Raw genomic sequence first — 20,134 nt, forward strand, 5'->3', positions numbered from 1 at the left:
GGGTTGTGTGAGTGTGTGTGTTTGTCGGGGCTGGGTTAAGTTATCAGCCAATCAAACATGTGTTTGAGGGGGTGGCGGGGGGTGGACCGGCACATTCTGAAAGTGAAAAGGGCTGAATGTAAGTTTGAACATAATGAAAATAATTAACTTCATAATGGTAGGGTCAATTCTATCCTTACAACATATGGGAAGACGATCTATAACGGAACTCATTATAAAATGCATATAAATTTGCTTAAAAGTTAGTGGGGACAATTTGAGCATCCTGAAAAGTTCGTAGTGTTATGTCCCTGCCGTCCCTATTCAAACCTACGCCCTTGCTAGACACTCATTTGCTCAGTCACAGTGAAACATCACGCGCATGCTGTATGAATATGTAGTAACTGCATAAAAGTTATTACGTTTATGTAATTGTTAACTTGTAGAAATGTGTAGAATGCATCTTCATGGGAAGTTCACCACGATGGGACAGGTAGCCTACGTGAAAGCAAAAAAAAAAAAAATGTTCGTCGTGATGAACAACTCACCGAGGGGGTGTGGGGCGGAAGGTACACTGTTCATCCGGGGAATAACACATCCTCATGGGGGGGAAGTTAACAGCGGGTCGTGCGCCGTTCTGACCGGACTGCCGTGGTCGGCCGCGCCGCTACTGCAAGGATGTGTGTACGCTGCTCAATGAAGCTCCTCCGGGGAAGCAAGCAGTTCACTGGATGATGGACAGGAACTACCCGAGCTCCAGCTTTGCGGACGCGCTGGCTCCGGCAGCACAGTCCGCAGCTTCTTGGGCCTATGACCGCGGCTCGGTTACCATCAAGCCGAGGTAATTGATGGATGAGGGAGGGAGGAGGTGGGGAGGTGGGTCACCTCACGAAGGAAATTTCGGTGATGGAGGGCCTAGCTGTTGTCTGAAGGTATCACTACATACGCTGCTTTGAGTACGTATTTACTAAAGACAGACGAGTTCAAAATAATCAAAACATTCTGCTCCAAGTTTTGGCTAACTTGAAAGCGGCTTTCTCAGTGGTTATAAATGCATTCTACCTTGCTAGTTTTAGCTAGCACTGCGTCTACTTGGCTTACCTATCGGGAGTTTGTTTTTAATTATAATTTCGAATGGATTTTAGCATACATATAATATTCAATGTGCATGATAATTCTATAAGTCTGTTACGTAATTAATTTCTCTTGACTGAAATCAGCAAGGTATCATTAGCCGTCAAAACAACAAGCTAGAAACTAGCTTCAGTCTCCAGTGTAGCGATATTTTAAATGTAAATGAATTTATAAATATAGTTTTGGGTTTAGTTACTTATAAGAACCAAAGTACGGTGGAAAAGCGAGCTTCATAACATGCCTTAGTTAGCAAACTTATTACAACTTCGTCACCGGTAATAGAAACCATACTTGGTGGCTAAAGTGTTGGTGGGTGTTGTAAATAACGCAATTCTCAAATGACACATACTTCATTCGGCTGTATTTTGTTTCACAAAAAGCTAAAGCGTGTTTAGGGACAATAAATCATTAAACACTTCCAATAGACCACTTAGTGAAATTGGCTAATACTGCAGTTGTCAATTAACGAGATATTGTAATTCTTTTACTATAGAAGTGATCAAAAAGCGATCACATGCGTGAGCACAGCACATACATTGTTAACTGATTGGATTACATAAAAAGAAAGGTCAATTAAGAGCATGGCTACTTTTCATCAACCATTTATTTGAAATCTATATGCTTATAAAATATATTGCGGATCCATTGCAGGAAGTAGCCATTGTAATAACCTTTGCATTTTGCAAAGATACTGGATTGAGTATAATATTCTATTGTCACTGCTGTCATAGGGCTTCTCAATACGTGATTAATCAGTTTGTTTTGTATATTCATTGTTGTTTTCTGTGCCATATGTTGTTTTCCTGAGAGAGTTGTTGACTTTTTTTGTTGCTGCTGGCTGTAGAGCCACTTTCCTCAATGGGGGCAGTAACAACTACTTGTAACTTATGTATGGTCAACAAATATTGAAGAGACTCTTCTGTTATACATTACAGTACTGTACTAGAAATGTCAATTACAACAGATTTGAATGGACGTGAATGCTAACAAATGATGTCGCCAAACAAAGTGGACCTTGGACTAGAATGTTGTCTCTTGCATCTCAGGGATACAAGAGACATGCAATAGCGTGCAGCACAACACTGATCATTGGCATTACAGTTGTGGTCAAAAGTTTACAGACACTTGTGAAGAACATAATGTCCTGGCTCTCTTGAGTTTCCAGTGATTTCTACAACTCTGATTTTTCTCTGATAGAGTGATTGGAACAGATACTTCTTTGTCACAAAAAACATTCATGAAGTTTGGTTCTTTTATGACTTTATCATGGGTGAACAGAAAAAAGTGATCAAATCTGCTGGGTCAAAAATATACACACAGCAGCGCTAATATTTGGTAACATGTCCCTTGGCCATTTTCACTTCAATTAGGTGCTTTTGGTAGCCATCCTATAACCTTCTGGCAAGCTTCTGGTTGAATCTTTGACCCCTCCTCTTGACAGAATTGGCGCAGTTCAGTTAAATTTGATGGCTTTCTGACATGGACTTGTTTCTTCAGCATTGTCCACAAGTTCTCAATGGGGTTTAAGTCAGGACTTTGGGAAGGCCATTCGAAAACCTTAATTCTAGCCTGATTTAGCCATTCCATTACCACTTTTGATGTGTGTTTGGGGTCATTGTCCTGTTGGACCACCCAACTGCGCCAAAGACCCAATTTTCGGGCTGATGACGTTAGGTTATCTTGAAGAATTTGAAGGTAATCCTCCTTCCTCATTATCCCATTTACTCTCTGTAAAGCACCAGTTCCATTGGCAGCAAAACAGCCCCACAGCATAATACTACCACCACCGTGCTTGACGGTAGGCATGGTGTACTTGGGGTTAAAGGCCTCACCTTTTCTCCTCCAAACATATTGCTGGGCATTGTGGCCAAACAGCTCGATTTTGTTTCGTCTGACCACAGAACTTTCCTCCAGAAGGTCTTATCTTTGTCCATGTGATCAGCAGCAAACTTCAGTCGAGCCTTAAGGTGCCGCTTTTGGAGCAAGGGCTTCCTTCTTGCACGGCAGCCTCTCACTCCATGGAGATGCAAATCACGCTTGACTGTGGACACTGACACCTGTGTTCCAGCAGCTTCTAATTCTTGGCAGATCTGCTTTTTGGTGATTCTCGGTTGAATCTTCACCCTCCTGACCAATTTTCTCTCAGCAGCAGGTGATAGCTTGCGTTTTCTTCCTGATCGTGGCAGTGACAAAACAGTGCCATGCACTTTATACTTACAAACAATTGTTTGCACTGTTGGTCTTGGGACCTGCAGCTGCTTTTTTTGTCACAAGTGACTTTCCTGACTTGTTCAAGTCAATGATTCGCTTTTTTTAGATCCATGTATGTATATTTTTGACCCAGCAGATTTGATCACTTTTTCTGTTAACCCATAATAAAGTCATAAAAGAAAACTTCATGAATGTTTTTTGTGACAAAGAAGTATCTGTTCCAATCACTCTATCGGTGAAAAATCAGAGTTGTAGAAATAACTGGAAACTCAAGAGAGCCATGACATTATGTTCTTCACAAGTGTATGTAAACTTTTGACCACAACTGTATGTGCATGTGTGTCTGTGTGTGTGTGTGTTTTTTTTTTTTTTTTTTTGTAATGTGACTCATTTTTCCTGAGGAGTAGTAGGTAAAACATGTCATTTGTTTGTTCATTCAGCTCCAGTTATGGTACAGCACAGCTTGATGCAGGGCTCCTCCAACGGCAGAGCTACACTTCAATACAGCAGCTCCCCACCTACACTTCTGCACAAATTGCTGTTGCTACAGGTGAGCTGAGAAACATTTTTATTTGTAATTGGTCCTTTATGAGTGCCAGAATTTAAAAAAAAAAAAAATGTAATTAAGGAATACAGAAATGTCGCCTTCCAGGGTATTACTCAAGTTGATCAAATTAGTTTTGCACCAAGTACTTGCACCAGTACCGCTAGGCAGCGAGACTGAGACACCCCATATTCCGACTGAGCTATTCTCCCGTGGAGTCCGCCACCTTGTTGATAACCACTCTGTGGTTAACCATTGTGCACTCCCTTGGCCATTGCAGTACAAATGCAGCTGCAACATGAGTTGCAGTGCATGCTGTGGCAAACACCGATTTTCCCATGTGGCATACATTGAGTGCAACTGAGAAAGGAATCAGTTCGTGAAGTGTTTCCATTTAGTACATTCACCTCAAAGATTTGGTTTTAAACATTATTTGCAAATATCAACACTATTTGAAACCTGCTTACAGGTTGGCTAAAACAATGAATTCAGCATCTCTCATGGTCCACAGCCTTATGGTTGAGGACCCCTGTTTTAGGTACCATTTCACAAGCATACGAGAGTTAATGCAAGATAATCGCTGTATGAGACCAAACTAAAACTACTCACATTTTGATAACTTGAGTAGACTAGTTGTACGCAGGCTTAATCTTGTTGTACTTGAAAGATTTGATTAAATCTTCAAACTTCCTTTAACTTTGTTTTTGATCATTTAAGTACTGTTCAGTTTTATTTAACTTCCAAGTACATTCTTTTAAATGTTTCTTTTCAAATTTGACCTATTTACCGATTTCTATTTAACTCTTATGTGTAATTAATGAAACCCCTGCTTCATAGTTTGTACTACGGTCATAGACTTCATAAGATATTAATAATATATACTAAAGATGCACGATAATATCGGTTACCGATAATTATCGGCCGATAATGGCAATTATGACGTCACACAGATAATCCAGATTTTAAAAAAATTAAACCGATAATGCATTCCGATATTTATATACTTGATTTAGCCTCCAAATGTGCACAACCAATTCAGCGCTGCCGCCTCCTCAACCCCTCCCCTCTCTGAAGCCCCTGAGGGAGGATGGGTTGAGGAAGCGGAGTTACACCTCAGGAGAAGTTAGAGATCATGGCGGCTGTTAGCAGCGTGGCTGGATTTATCCGTGTGTGAAAAAAAGACAATGCTCTCGCCATCTGCAAGACATGCACTGCAGTTCCACGAGACGGAAAAAAAGTGTTTTCATTCAGCCCAAAGTGAGGGGTAAACACCGGCACGAGACCGATAGTTGACAAGTAGCCATCTTCCAATGGAGCCCGCCGCTCTGGCCGGTCCTTGCAGGCCGCCGCTGCCTCTCCCTAGGCGGGGCGGGCAGGCGGACCGAGCCCGGTTCCCCGGCTGCGGGACCTCTGGCGAACACCGCAGTTTCTCGAGCAATCCCCCACGGCGTGCAGGACGCGAGGCGTGCGCCTTCGTCCAGAGCAGAACCAGGCCCTGAATAAGCTGCGGCGAGCCAGCGGTAGCGGGCGGATATTCGGTACGAACGTAGCTGCCGCTGCCACTCCAGTTCAACTCATCGAGCACCACGGCCAGACATAGGCCTGGCGCAGGTGCTAATTTGGCGGCCGGACGGACTGAAGGACAGAGGCGGGAGGAGATGCCGGACGAGAGACGTTTTTATTTACCGAAATGACCCGAGTGCCAAAGCCCCGGATAAAAAAAAAATAATGCAGTTTATACAACCACCATTCTTCATGAAAAACATGCCGATCACGTCAGTTTCACCACAGACATATGGACAAGTGATGTCAAGTAAGCATGGTTATCATGACGGCACAGTGGTTAGATGATAATTCAAACGTGCACAAAACCACACAAGAAGTCAGCCAGTCAGTAATGCATTCAGTATGTAAAATGACGAGCGGTTAGATGACTTTGTAACGCTGCCTTTATTTTAGCTTAACAAAGCTCCAACTCCGGCCTAATAATACTGCCGTATATCAGCTGAGCTGCCGTAAAGCAAGTGTCGTGAGAGCCACAAATGTAAACAAAGTGCTGCACAATGGATACAGGACGTCTCCCTCTTTTGAGTTAATCATTTTCACAGTGTGCAACAAAGCATATAACATTAGGAATCACTTTTCAAATTATTGAACTTATTTGTCTGCTCAGTTCCAGTCACAGTAGATGATCAAAACTTATTGGCACTTATTAACACTTCTCAATTTGAATATATACATTCCTGTTGTAATGAAATAATAATATACTGTAGCCACAAATATTATTCCTAATCTTTCCTTCTTCCTTCCAAATGCAATAACCAGTAATAAACATTGTAGTGCAGCACAGATGATTTTTGGTAATGTACAAAGCGCTGCACAATGGATACATAACACAGTACGCTGTAAATTTATGACGTCTCAATCAGATCATTCTTCTTAAATCCAGTCAGATAATTTTCCCCATCTTGTTTAGAGTGTTAAAGACTAGTAACAGATGAATGCGCCAGATTATTCCACTTACTTGAAGTACGTAAATATTGCCATTTGTTCTTATTAGGCCCATACATCTTTAAAAAAAAAAAAAAAAAAAAAAAGTCATTTTTCACCTAAATCAAGACAAAAATGCTTTCAAATAATGTTTTGAACCATATCTATTCTTGAATAAAGAACATTTCTGGCAAACAAGTTTTTTTTAGGATTAAGTATAATAATTTATTGCTTAAAATAAGGCTGTTAAGCTTATTTTCAGCTAGCTATTTTTCTTCAAGAAATATGAGTGAAATACGCTTGAAGGGCTGGCAGATAATTTCACTTATTTCCAGTAGATTTACACTTAAAACTAGGTGTGTTTTTGCAGTGTAGTAATGTTGTATATGTTCGGAATGGCTTACTTTTAAAGGCATTTTTGTGCTTTTTGCGCAGTAATATTTTCTCTTGTGTATACTTTAAATTTTTACATAAATCTTTTAATAGAATTATCGGCTTGACATTATCGATTATCTGTTGGAATGAGGAGGAAACTATCGGTTATTGGTATCGGTTGAAAAATGTATTATCATGCATCTTATATAAAGTCTATGCTATGGTAATGTAAACTTATTCAGGATTAAACATTTCAGTCTTTTATTTTACTGTATTTTGTCCTTCGCCATGATGCTGGTACTTGTACTTTTTTGGGGTTGGTATGTGATGTAAACACTATTTTAGTGTAATTTGCTACAATAACAAGCAGTGGGAAGATTCCAGCATTAGTCTAAGATGTGAGCCAGGTGAGATTTAATTATGTTTTAGAATGACATTTTTGTGAGAATTTAAATGTGCATTTTTCCAAAACACTTTTTTGATTATACATTTTCTGAATGTTTGCTGCTGTCTCTTGCCAGTGTTCCCTCAAACAAAAATATCAATGGTATTTCCTGGTTAAATAAGGTAAAATAAATAAATACATTTGACTTCAGAGGTTACATTTTTGAAGTTTTTATATCGGTTTATTGAGTTGTAGTTTTCATTAAGTGATTAGTATCGTTCCATTTTCTCTTGACTTTTTGACTTGCAGGTGCACTTCACACAAACAACACTTCAGAGACCTCAATCATGAGCTTCCTTTCAGCCATGGAGTCAAGAAGTCCTGTTAGTGCCTCGCTTGTTTCTCCTTTTAGACCTCCATCTTGGCCTGCAGGTGAAAACATATTTATACACACAAACATATTTTGTCTTTTTGGTACGATTTTTACATCCATATTAAATAACATAAATTATATGTTCTATTAGACCAAAATTATAAATTATTGCTCTCCTACTTCTGATATTCTAAATTTGTGCTATGCAGGTGCCACCTCCTCCGCCACAGAGCTATATCTAACTGGTGCTTTACCTTCTACTGCCACATTTCCATCTCCAGCTGCTTTGTCAAGCTATCAACACAATAGTCCGTATACTTCCAGGAGTTATTCCTCCAACTCTTCCTTGGCTCATCAGGATCCAGCCCTCAGCACTTCCACCAATGGTCTCCTGTCTCATCATGACTCCCAACTCAAACAAAGCCAAACTGTGCTTCCAGCTGCCCTGGCATTCAACGTTTCTGGACCCATTTTGGGCTCAACTCTACCAGTCCAGTCTTCAACATATCGCTCAGCTCAGGAGTCAGCCCCCCACCTCCTTCAACCGCAGTTTAGCCTTCTGCCATCAGCCCTTCCTGTCCCTCATAGTGCCTCACAGTCATATGGTGCCACTGTTTTTTCAGGCTCTGTTGAGAGAGCACTTCAACGAGAATGTAGCGTGATCAAACACCATCAGAGGCCTTCAACTAGTCACACAGCCACAGAGCAAATACCCAATTCTGAGGACTCCTTACAGGGCTACTATGGCTCTGGTAGTGAGGGAAGTATGTCTTACCGACAAGAACAATCCCGTGACACCCCAGAATCTTGCAGCCCTTCAACAGAAAAGGATTCATCTCATAGGATCAATGGTGCCCTACAGCACAAAGCAGACTCAGTTACTCAAAGCTATTCATGCACCACAGTGCCGACAACTAAAGAGTATTCCTCAAAATTAGCTTCTGCGGCTCATGAGGAGAATCACAGACATTCTCAGAACCATACATCGCAATCCCCAGACGGTTATTCTTCCCCTGGGCAAAAGCAGAACTCTGGAGTTGGTAATCAGCTAACTGGTCTTATATCCAGCACTCAGTCCCAAACCTATATAATGACACATATCCAATCACAGCCCTCAAATTCTTCAGCAGGCAATTTGTCCTCACTTTACAAGACACTACCTTCCCTATCCAGTCTGTCCAGCAGTGGTGCATCTACAAGTCAGGCTCTTGTGTTCTCTTCCAGTGAGGTTCTAAGCCAGGGGCAGTATGGGATCCAAGTTCAGGGCTTGTGTCCAGGGACTCTCTCAGAGAGCTATCCCTCATCTCACTCACAGCCTGAGCCAAATGTGATTTATACATCGGGGTCACAGGAGCAGGCTTCAGTGACTCAGTCTCAGCCCTTTGCCACTGTGAACTCCTCTTACCAACCCACCTGTGGACAGAATCTTACCACCTCTGCACAAGACTACAACCTGATGCAAAGCTCTGTAGGGAATAAAACACTCCCGGTCACCGTTTCACGCCAGGCAACTTTGCAGGCCAAACATATTTATGAGACCATGTCCGCTACCTACTCGTCAACTACAGAAGCTTTGAATAATACTATCAGCTCATCATTAAAGGATATAAAGCCAACATATGGAAAACTGGCATTTGAAGAACTTCCTGTCCAGGAGCTACAGGCTCTTCAACAGGCATCCATAGGGGGTTCTGTGATAAATGGCACCACAACAGCTAACAACAATGTAATCTATATGGTTTCAAAAATGGACGACCCCCACAAAACACAGGGTGTCATCAGAGACCGTTCACATTCTGATGATCGTCTTACACAACTGAACACGGCACCAGTAAGGGACGAGAGCATGAGCTCTTCAAGTCAACAACATAGTCACCTCAGTGGTGTCAACGGGCAGGAAAATGTCAATCCAAAAACAACCAACTCCAGTATTATATCTTCACCTGTAATTCTTAAGCAGGAACCTTCCCTTATCAAATCATCTGAATCACAACAGAATCACCAGGACCACACTCAGTTTGTCAGTGTTCCAAGTGCTCAGGTTCTCTTGGACCCTAACCAGATGATTTTTCTTCAGCAGCCCCTTGGGCACAATACGCAAGTTACTTCAAAAGTAGTATCAGTGCAAGGTCTTCAATCAGCACAAAGCTTGGGCCCTCTTAATATCCAGTATCTTCAGATGGATCGAGAACTGATGTTTCCCAATGTCTCTGAAAGCCAAAGTCAGCAGGCCACAGTTCTGTCTGAGCGGAGCTCAGGATCTGTTGACTCTTCTAAAGACCACTACAGCAAGTCAGCTAGTCACCAGCCTAATGATGCTAAGAACCACTTTGCCCTGAACTCCCTTTGCTTTTCGGACTCCATGTTACTTGCTGATGACAGAAATATTTTATCAAATGTTGACGACATTCTAGCTGCTACTGTGGCTGCTTGTGGTGTTACACCACATGACTTTGTCAAAGGTACATCCCCCACAGATGTTCAAATGGCAGTGATGGCAAGTCCAGTTGATGCCAAGCGTCACTTTCAGACAGTGGATATAACACAAATGTCACCTAGTTACTCAACAGCTCAACCGACAATCCTCACGGACACTAACTCACACTCAATGGCTATGACACTAAATGGTGCTCAGACCTGTACAGACCGCCAAGGAAAGCCCATTCACAACAACAATAGTTCTGATCTTGACACAAATGGGGAACGAGACAGCTCTGATACAGACTTTCACTCAGGGCAGGTTTATGAAACTTCAGGTTTTCAAAACAGTGTCAAAGGTAATGCAGAACCTATCAAAGCTGTAAACAGCGTCATAGAAGGCCAAATTGTTAAGGGTTTTCCCAAAAAGAAAGTTGTGTCAAAGGTTTTGACAAGGCCAGAGGCTTCTGGGGAGGATAATTTACCACCTAAACTAGCTAAGCGCACTGGACAAGCAAAGCGGCAAAACTCCAAAGACCACGACATCAGCCCATCTGCTTCTCAAAGTGTGTATGACCGTTGTCCACAACAGGAAAAAATCCGCCAGAAAATTAGGGAAGTAGAAGCCAAACAACCAGAGGTGAAAACTGGTTTTATCGCCTCTTTCTTGGACTTCATCAAATCTGGCCCCAAACAGCAGTACTCCCAAAGTCCTTCCAGAACTGTCAGTCGCTCCAAAAAGCCTGTTACCTTGGTCAGACCACCATCATGTGGTTTCCCCCCCAAAACTCAGAATCTGACAGATTCCGTGATTTCACAGCAGAGCCAGGCAACCAGCTCTCAGCAGAAATGTCTGGACGAAGAGCTACAAAAGAACCTGGAGACACTGCCATCATTTAGCTCTGATGAAGAGGAAAACACGGGAAGAAACCAAGCACTTAGGAACAGCATCTGCTCAGTGCTGTCTGCTCTTGATGAACCCCCAGAACGGAAAGCCAAGCCAGGTACTCCATTTTTATGAAACCGTGTTTTAGCTTACCCTAGCTGGGAGACCAGCAAAAGTATCCAAAATCATTACTTAAAAGTCGAAGCAAAAAAACACACAAAAAAAAAAAGGCAAACCATGGCTTCTTATCATGAAAAAAAAAACATCAGGTCACTCGCATCTCAAAGTGATATTGTAATAAGGGCATTTGGACGGTAAATCTTTTGGCAACAGTTTCTTTTAGGTTTTGTTTGTTTTTAGAAGCGCATAGTAGGCTGGATCAAATGGTCTTCATTGCCTCAAGTTCCCACCACACTAGAGCTGTCGCGACTAGTCGACGTTGGCGACGTCATCGATGACGTAAATGCATCAACGGGCACAATATACCGTCGACGGTTAACGACGGGTTAAAAAAAATTACATGTGTATAAAGTTTAGAATGGCGGACGCTCGCCATGCAAGTGGTGAATGCGGCATAAAGCCAAAAAAGCGGACCAGAATGGCCACAGCCTGGAATTATTTCAAGGAAAATATGGAGGGTGCCACTGTGTGTCTCTTTGCCAAGCTAAGCTCGCATACCACGGTAGCACGTCGGCTATGAACGAACACTTAAAGCGCCTTCACGCAGGTGTAATTTTGAAAGATGAGAAAAAAGAACAAGCTAGCGGATCGTAAGTCATACAACTTTCTACGATTTTTTAAAATTGAAGTCTCCTTTATGTGCGTCGTATCAACATGCATCATTTTTCCCCCCCCATGTACAATACGTCACGTTTTTAATCTACTCTGCTGCTGCTCCTGAAAGCTGTAGATCTCGACAGCTCCCACTTGGGGAAAAAAAAAAAACCCAAAACAAAACAAAACAAAAAAATTTTATATGGAAACACAGCACTGGCCTGCTTACTATGACTCCATCAAATGACTCCATGACTGCACTAATGTTAGTTAGTTTATATTATAAAGTATTATTGTGTATATACTAGGGCTGTCAAAATTATCGCGTTAACGGGCGTTAATTAATTTTTAAAAATTAATCACGTTAAAATATTTGACGCAATAAACGCATGCACTGAATGACCCGCTCGCACATTGCCTCCAACAGATTACAATGAGGCCGTTTATGGACATTAAGAGTGAAGAGAATGCCACCGGCCGCTTGGAGGCAGCGCCGTTCCATACTCATGTTATTTCTTTAAACGTGGGAGAATTAGTCGCTGTGAGACGTTTATGCTGTATTCACAATGAAATGCAAATTGCTATTTGTGCTCCACACATATTTCGGTAAGTTTTCTCTCTTTTAGTGGCAATTATGTGTCTCTTGTTGTATTTTGGGTAAGATATGTACAGATATACAGTATGTTATACAGTAAAGGCGAGTGGACACAGGCGTTCTTTGGACCGCGCCGTTTATTGGCATAAGCTTCTCCTTCACAACAAACATAAGTATCGTTTAGTGAAAGCACAACAAAAATAATATTCCTATCTCTCCCCAAAAAAAATAATGTTCACAAAAAGAAAAGCACTTCAGTCTACAGTAATGAGGCCCTATTCTGACACACAGTTAAACAACAATGCAAAATGAACTGGCATTCCATATCAAAATAGCTATGCAAAATACACGTAAAACTTAGACTTTGGTCACTCTATTTTTATTATTTTTATTTTTATTCTTATTATTATTATATTAACTCTACTTTTGATTGAAAATTTTACAAATTTTATTAAAACAAAAACATGAAGAGGGGTTTTAATATAAAATTACTATAACTTGTAACTATAACAATTATCTTTTAAGAACTACAAGTCTTTCTATCCGTGGATCACTTTAACAGAAAGAATGTTAATAATGGCATTTGTGGATTTATTGTTACAATAAACAAATACAGTACTTATGTACAGTATGTTATATGTATATATCCGTCGTGTGTCTTATCTTTCCATTCCAACAATAATTTACAGAAAAATATGGCATATTTTAGAGATGGTTTGAATTGCGATTAATTACGATTAATTAATTTTTAAGCTGTAATTAACTCGATTAAAAATTTTAATCGTTTAACAGCCCAAGTATATACATATAGGAGTATACTCTAAAATTAATATTATAGATTTATTTATTTTTATTATGACTATGTGTGCCTTTGATTCAAAATAATTGTGGTAATATTTCAGTATTCCTTCTGCTTTATCTATTTTCAGGTTAAAACAAACAAAAGTTGAACAGTTTTTCCCCTCCCCCAAAAATGCGGGATGCACACCAGAAAGAGCATCTGAGCTCACACAAAGTATTCTAAATTTGAATGTCCGGGACATGAGGCAGATTGCAATTCATTTTAACATTTAGAGCAATATAGACATACCACAAAAAGAGTAAGAATTGTTTTGACTCCTGTTAAAAAGGTGAAGTCAAAGTGTTTCCGTTTACAATGTTTTTGCACTAGTTAATGCCAGCAGCATTTGACCTCATTGTTTGAGATTTATTATTGATATTTATGTTTATTATTTATACGTTAATAAATATTTTAAGTGTTCCAAAATGGGTTTTTTGTGAATTAATAAGCTTTAAAAAAAATCATTATTAAATTAGTAAAAAAAAATATATATATATATATATATACTGTATATATTAGGTAAGTCGACTAATCGTGAAAATAGTTGGGTCCCTAATCGGGAGAAAATTTGTTGTTTGAGACAGCCCTACAGACCACACCTAAAATAAAGATGGACATATAAATCAATAATGGAAATAAACTGTTAATGATTGATATGTGTGCTTAATCTTTCTGCAGATAACCACATCCCCACTATGGTGCTAAAACCAGTCCAGGTTCCTGCTGTGCCTCTCAACATCACAGACACCCACTTGCCAATGATACCCACTACTCCTCAAACATCAACCATAGTCACCACAGTAACCACATCTGCGACCAAGCAGGAGCCCAAAGCAACACCGCCTGGCCAGCTTGCTGTAAAGTTATTAAGTGTGGCCATCGAGGGACTGACTGATGAGGAGCTGTCGGACAGTGGAGGGGAAGGAATGTACCGGGAAAGAGACGAGTTTGTTGTGAGGAATGAAGATATTGAAACCTTGAAGGTATAAAAAATTCACCAAATTAATTCCATATATAAGTATCTTAATTTACGTTTGATATTGGTCAATGCCTCATTTCAAGGAATGTTTTACTTTTGTCTCCCCATGTTTAAATTAAAATGTATTGTGAATTTGTGATATGTGTCCAGGGGGCAATGTGTGCTGGAAGTGAGCCTCCTGCCATCTGGAAAGTTCAGAAGGCTTTACTGCAGAAATTTGTGCCTGAGTTAAGAGATGGAAAACGTGTCTTCTCTGCTACTAATAGCGTGAGTGAGGATGCATCATTTATAGACGTATCCCATCGAGTTTTGCAGTCCGAATGTTTTTTCACCCAGTTATTGTGGAATATATTAGATGAGATGTTCCTCATTGACTATCCCATTTAAATTTTATCTAATTCAAGATGTTTTTTTTTTTTTTTTTTGTATTTGAAGTACCTTGGATACTTTGGGGATGCAAAGACAATGTATCATAGGGTCTACGTAAAGTTTCTGGACACAGTTAACAAAAGGGAATATGTCAGAGTGTGCAGTCGGAAGCCACACTGCAAGCCCATAAATTCACTAAGGTGTGTTAAAACCTGCCAACTAATAAGGTTTGAGCAGTTTCTAGCATGTGACAGGTGCCTCAGGGATGACACCCTTTGATCTGCTTCACAGAAGTGTTCATGTGAAGACTTTGCTGGGCTTGACAGCCGGTCCTTTCTTATCATCTCCAAGCAATAAGCTTCGTCCTAAACCCTTCAAGCCGAGAGCAGAGCCCCCGCCCAAAAAGAGGCGGAAATGGAAGGAGGCGTTGTTAGCTGCTGCGTCAGGATCGTCCGCTGATGAAGATGGTGAAGGAGCACTGTTATTTTTCTCGAATTGGGAGATTTTTGTGTTTTTTTTGTTCTGACTTCCTTCTCATATTTTTTATAGATTTAAACCCACCTATGCCTTTTGCATCACGTCTTCTCAACACACGAACTATGAAGGAGACCTTCAGGAGCTTTGTGGAATTGCTTGTCAGCATTGCTCTTGATGAAGATGTGATGACAGAACTTGAGAGAGCCAATGGTAAACTGATTAAAGATTCTTCTCAAAGAAGCATAAGGAAAATAAGGTTTTCCTCCAGAAGTCTTAACTATTTCTGTCCTGTCTGTCTACAGATGAGTTGCTGCTCCCACATATGAGAAGGATGGAGGGCTTGATTACTGACAACCGGAAACGCTTGCTTCACAAACTAAACATTGAGCAAGTCCTCAAGGTGGGTTTTGTCAGAGCGTTGCCAGATAATGAATTGAATCCCAGATTATTACAGGCAATACATTCCTGGCACATCTGCAAAATGTGTAAATCTGCTGGTAACAGAAGACCATATCAAAAATGTTTTTTTATTTGAAAATAGTTTAACATTACTACACTAAAATGATCAAAACACACTTATTAAAGTCAATCCCGGTTGAGGTTTACCGTAAACTGACACCAAAAAAAAGTGAAATGTGTATATATGTAACATGTTCAACCAACCAAATATCTGCTAGTTTAATTCTAATTCATACACTTGCAGTAAGTGTAAACCTTCAAGCAACTGCTATTTTAACACACGGAGCAGCAACATGTCCATAGCATAAAACAATTCTCATGAGCGTATATTCTCTATGTGGGAATGACTATTACTGTAAATTAGTTGGGGGTCGTCTGAGCTTATTCTTCTTGCTGTTAAGTAGTGCTCAGCATGTTGTGACAGAACACTGAAGCCTCAAACTTGGAAAGCCAAAATAAAAGTCACTGTTTAAAAAAAAAAGGTCTAATAAACCTGGAGCATGATTGAAAGCCTGCAGTATAGACCCTACCCACGTGACGTCACAACTCCGCTCTCCTGAATGGTACCGCCCACTTGTCCGTCAAAACATAGTGTTAACCTGTTACGGCTACGTACATTTCTCCTATTTACGGCGTGTTTTTCTGCTCCTTAACATTAATAATCAAAATGGTGAAGGCGTGTGTGGCTGTTGGTTGCACTAACAGAGAAGATGGAAGGAGAGACTTGAAGTTTTACCGTATTCCGAGGGATCCAAAGAGAGCAAAATGGACGGCTGCAATTCGACGTGAAAACTGGGCACCAAAAAATCACCACAGACTATGTAGTAGTCATTTTATATCCGGTAAGATGCATTTAAGATATACTTAGAGGGTTTTGGGCTGACAAATAACCACAATTAAGATCATTGCGAGGCTAATCGCCGACAACATACGACGTAGTACGACATAGTTTCAAATTCAAGATGTTTGTGACTTCCCTTTCTTCCACCATCGTTATTTTTTGAATAATATTTAGCTGGTACCAAGTGAAAGAAACTGGCCTCGTCTACGGGGCTGACAAATAACCACAATTAACATCATTGCGAGGCTAATCGCCGACAACATACGACGTAGTACGACATAGTTTCAAATTCAAGATGTTTGTGACTTCCCTTTCTTCCACCATCGTTATTTTTTGAATAATATTTAGCTGGTACCAAGTGAAAGAAACTGGCCTCGTCTACGGGGCTGACAAATAACCACAATTAAGATCATTGCTAGGCTAATCGCCGACAACATACACGTATGTAGTGAGAGTGCTATCGCTAAACCATATAAACATTAAAAGCCTTAACTCCATTGACAAACGACATGAAATACATTAGACTTGACAGTGGATGTGAGCAATAACAAAAGACTTTGAATTGAAAATTTCGTAACTCACCTTTCCAAGCACAAGATAGATTCCTGCCGAATTTTCGTGGACGAGGACCTGTTTCACCCAACCAGCAACGAAGTATTTATAAGCCTCCAAGCTCTTGAAGTTTTTCATATTTTCGTGAGAATAGGCTGATTTAGTGTGGACAAGATAATTGCAAATATCTGCGTAGCAGATGTCAGGCAGACAGGGCGAAGACAGTGGGTCGAAAAACATCGATTTGGGCATCAAATATGGATCTGGCGACTGTATAGAACGAAGCTTTTCCTCATAACGCCTTTTATGCAACAGATCCAGTGAGTTTGCTGCATCAGAAAGCACCGGGTCTTCCATGAAATACATTTTAAATTCCGCCATCAATTGAAAACAATGCTAATACAGAGTCAAAATGACGGACAAGTGGGCGGAACCATACAGCGAGCACGTGGTTTTGTGACGTAGGTGGGTAGGGTCTATAGAAACACTGCAATGTGATAACTTTAAGTCAGCACTCATTTCCTATTATCAGACGGCACTGGACAGCTTTCCAGAGATCTCAATGGTCACTGAGCTGACAAATGATGGGGAAACATCAACCTTCAAAGTGCGTCTTGGAGGGACAGTCTACAACAAGAAGACCATGAAGCCTGACAAGATGGTTACCCGAGTTACGCAGGTAGTAGACTTGCATTTTGTTTTTTTATTGTGGCTTTTTTAACCAATGCAACAATAGGTAGGACGAGTGTAGTTTTTTTCTAATTATGAGCAATAAGAATTGGGATCTTACCATCTTTGTAACACACAGGACATAGAAATTAGAATGGAAGAGCTGCAATTTTCCTGACACATTTTTAACTTTAATGGATGACTTCAGAGGAGTGTATAAATTATTGGGGTGTAACGGTACACTAAAATGCAATTTTGGTTCGATTCAATTCCTCGGAAGTGCTCTGTTCGCTTCATTTTCAGTACATAAAAGCTGCTTAGGAAAAGGATCTGGTATTGAAATGGACAGCCTGCAGTCCAGATCTTTAGCTTGTAGAGAACATTTAACGCATCACAAAGAGGAAGGTGCGAGAACAAAGGTTCGAGACTGTTTAGCAGTTAGAGGCCTGTATTAGACAAGAATGAGAAAGCATTTCTCTTTCTTAACTTGAGAAACATGTCTCCTCGATTTCTAACTGTATTAAGAAGAAGAGGGGAGGCCACACAGTGGTGAGAATGGCCTTGTCCCAACTTTTTGAAGATTTCTTAACACCATGGAATTTAAAATAAAAATATTTTCCCATTAAAATTATATATTTTTATCCAGTGACATTTGGCACTTCCATGTCATTGCATTCAGATTTTTGGAATCAGGTTTGTACTTGCACGAAACCCTCTTGGTCAATTAAGTACGAAACCTTGAGGAAACTGTTCAATGCATCCACGTGAACCTTTACACCCAAGTAACAGTACATATTGCTGCTGCTATTGGTGCAGATACCGCAGGTTTGATTCCCTGCTGGTGCATTTATCTGGCATACCACAAGCTTGCATTAGAAATAAATGAATAATTCGACCCGTCTATGATAGAGACATTGGCATTGAAACTGTGCCAGAATCATATGACTCGTTTTGTTGACTTCCTATTGGACAAGCTGATAGTCAGAACAACAACTTCACAAGATTATGTTGCTTTTTTAAAATTTTGTGTCAAGGTACACATTAGAAAAAAAGTAAAAACAGGCAAAGATTGAACCTCAACTCTATTTGGCCCTTTATTTATGCCAGCACTTTAGTAGCATGTCCAGCAGAGGGTGGAGTTTCATCATTTTCTACGCATCTCTTTTGCATAGGAGTACACAGTGGACCAACAGAAGACCCAGTGGTTCTCTCTGTATCATTCTCTACAGCACTACAAGTACCACACATACCTCATGTGTAAAAAGGAGGTGAGATGCTCGATACTGTAGTAGACTTCACTTTATGGAAGTTATTATAGTCATTGTAAATGCTCTCCAGATCGCCAGCCAGCAGACGCAGGCAGGCGAGTTGGGGCAAGAGGAGACGATACAGAAGTGCCTACGGAATGGATCTTGGCTGGAGGGACTTTTCGATCGCTTTGAGGAGCTGATTAATCAAGTGCAGCAGGCCTGCACTTGACTGCAGAAAGACTTAAAACCTCTATGTCTTTTCCTTAAACTAAACAAGGATACAAAAAAATGCCTGTGCCAACAAGGGACAGGCGATAGGCTCTTCTATGATGCTGAGGTCTTAATAGAAAGACTAATAGAAACTAATCTTCGGCCCCTTTGTCTGAGCTGAAAGTATCAAGAGAGGACAAGGGCTTTTTTGGGGAGGTTTTCTCTTTAACAAGCTCCTCCCAGTCTGATTGTTGCCACAGACCCTTTTTTATTGGTCTCTACTATAGATTCATAGTTGTTTAATTTTAGATTATTATTGATGCTAGATGGCGGTAGAAATTAGATTGCCTAAAGATCTAACAAGCCTTTATCAGTCGCTTTGATAAATGGGTTAAAAAATTCAGCGAATCCTATTGATTGTAACAAAGAATATATTTAACCTTAGTTATTTTTAAAACATCCCTTTTATAATAGTGCACCAACTGACGTGGTTATTCATTATATATAATGTACATTTTGTATAAAAATAAAGCTGGTCGGAGTATTGCTAAAGAAATACTGTATCTACAGTTACACATTTTGCTTTCAAGAGTCATTTTTATGAATATTGTTTTTTCTTAGGGTCAAACAAAGCTGTCTTTATACTCCTTTGCATAGCTCACATTTTAATGATAGATCTATTTTTCACAGAAGTAAATATTATTCAGTACTTTTTCATTGTTTACCAATAACAAGCTATTTTTAAGATCAATTTTATGCTATAAAACATTTTTGGTCTTCTTAAGATGTTGTTTGTAAATAAAGTGCCACATGTCTTACTTTGTCATTTGTTTTTGTGTGGCTTTCTTTGACATCAAGCAAAGCACCATTTTAAATTTTTTTTTTCTTTTTTCATTGGCACTGACAGATGAGCATTCGCAGCCATTCCGCCATTTCAATGAATTGGACGTCTATCGTAAATGGCAGGAAATGAGTTAAACACTTTGAAGTGAAGGGGGAGGGAAACAACTTTAGTGTTATTTATTTGGGCCATAACCAGAGTGTTTTTGTTTTTAACAACATTTTATTAAATATATATAAACGATTAAAATTTTTAATCGAGTTAATTACAGCTTAAAAATTAATTAATCGTAATTAATCGCCATTCAAGCCATCTATAAAATATGCCATATTTTCCTGTAAATTATATATATATTCTGTAAAATAAATTGTTGGAATGGAAAGATAAGACAAGATGGATATATACATTCAACATACGGTACATAAGGACTGTAGTGGGCATTTCACTCTACTGTCATTTAAATCTGTCTATGCTGTCCTCAC

The 20,134-nt window shown here is 39.9% G+C and overlaps 1 protein-coding gene and 1 long non-coding RNA gene across 4 annotated transcripts in view; one reads left to right on the top strand and one right to left on the bottom strand.

The window, feature by feature from the left end:
- The first annotated feature begins 567 nt into the window (after window positions 1–567).
- Window positions 568–19,656, top strand: qser1 (glutamine and serine rich 1). 3 transcript variants are annotated; one of them, XM_057832464.1, is made up of 13 exons: window positions 568–820; window positions 3,765–3,874; window positions 7,428–7,550; window positions 7,701–10,913; window positions 13,684–13,988; window positions 14,135–14,251; window positions 14,420–14,553; window positions 14,645–14,820; window positions 14,903–15,040; window positions 15,133–15,230; window positions 17,215–17,361; window positions 18,524–18,619; window positions 18,690–19,656. In XM_057832464.1, the coding sequence occupies exons 1-13, from the start codon at window positions 711–713 to the stop codon at window positions 18,828–18,830; spliced, it is 4,908 nt and encodes a 1,635-aa protein (XP_057688447.1). In that variant the 5' UTR covers window positions 568–710; the 3' UTR covers window positions 18,831–19,656. The 3 variants fall into 3 exon arrangements, with proteins under 3 accessions (XP_057688447.1, XP_057688462.1, XP_057688453.1); XM_057832479.1 differs by lacking the exon at window positions 568–820 and adding an exon at window positions 893–911 and having other exon boundaries at window positions 18,690–19,654; XM_057832470.1 differs by lacking the exon at window positions 568–820 and adding an exon at window positions 914–935 and having other exon boundaries at window positions 18,690–19,654.
- LOC130913715 (uncharacterized) overlaps window positions 6,484–20,134 on the bottom strand; it is a 33,573-nt gene continuing 19,922 nt past the window's right edge. The window contains exon 3 of the long non-coding RNA XR_009062807.1: window positions 6,484–7,544. This is a non-coding gene — a long non-coding RNA (uncharacterized LOC130913715). The remainder of the gene's footprint in view (window positions 7,545–20,134) is intronic.

Source organism: Corythoichthys intestinalis, chromosome 1 (genome assembly GCF_030265065.1).
Source record: "Corythoichthys intestinalis isolate RoL2023-P3 chromosome 1, ASM3026506v1, whole genome shotgun sequence".
Classification (NCBI taxonomy): Eukaryota; Metazoa; Chordata; class Actinopteri; order Syngnathiformes; family Syngnathidae; genus Corythoichthys; species Corythoichthys intestinalis.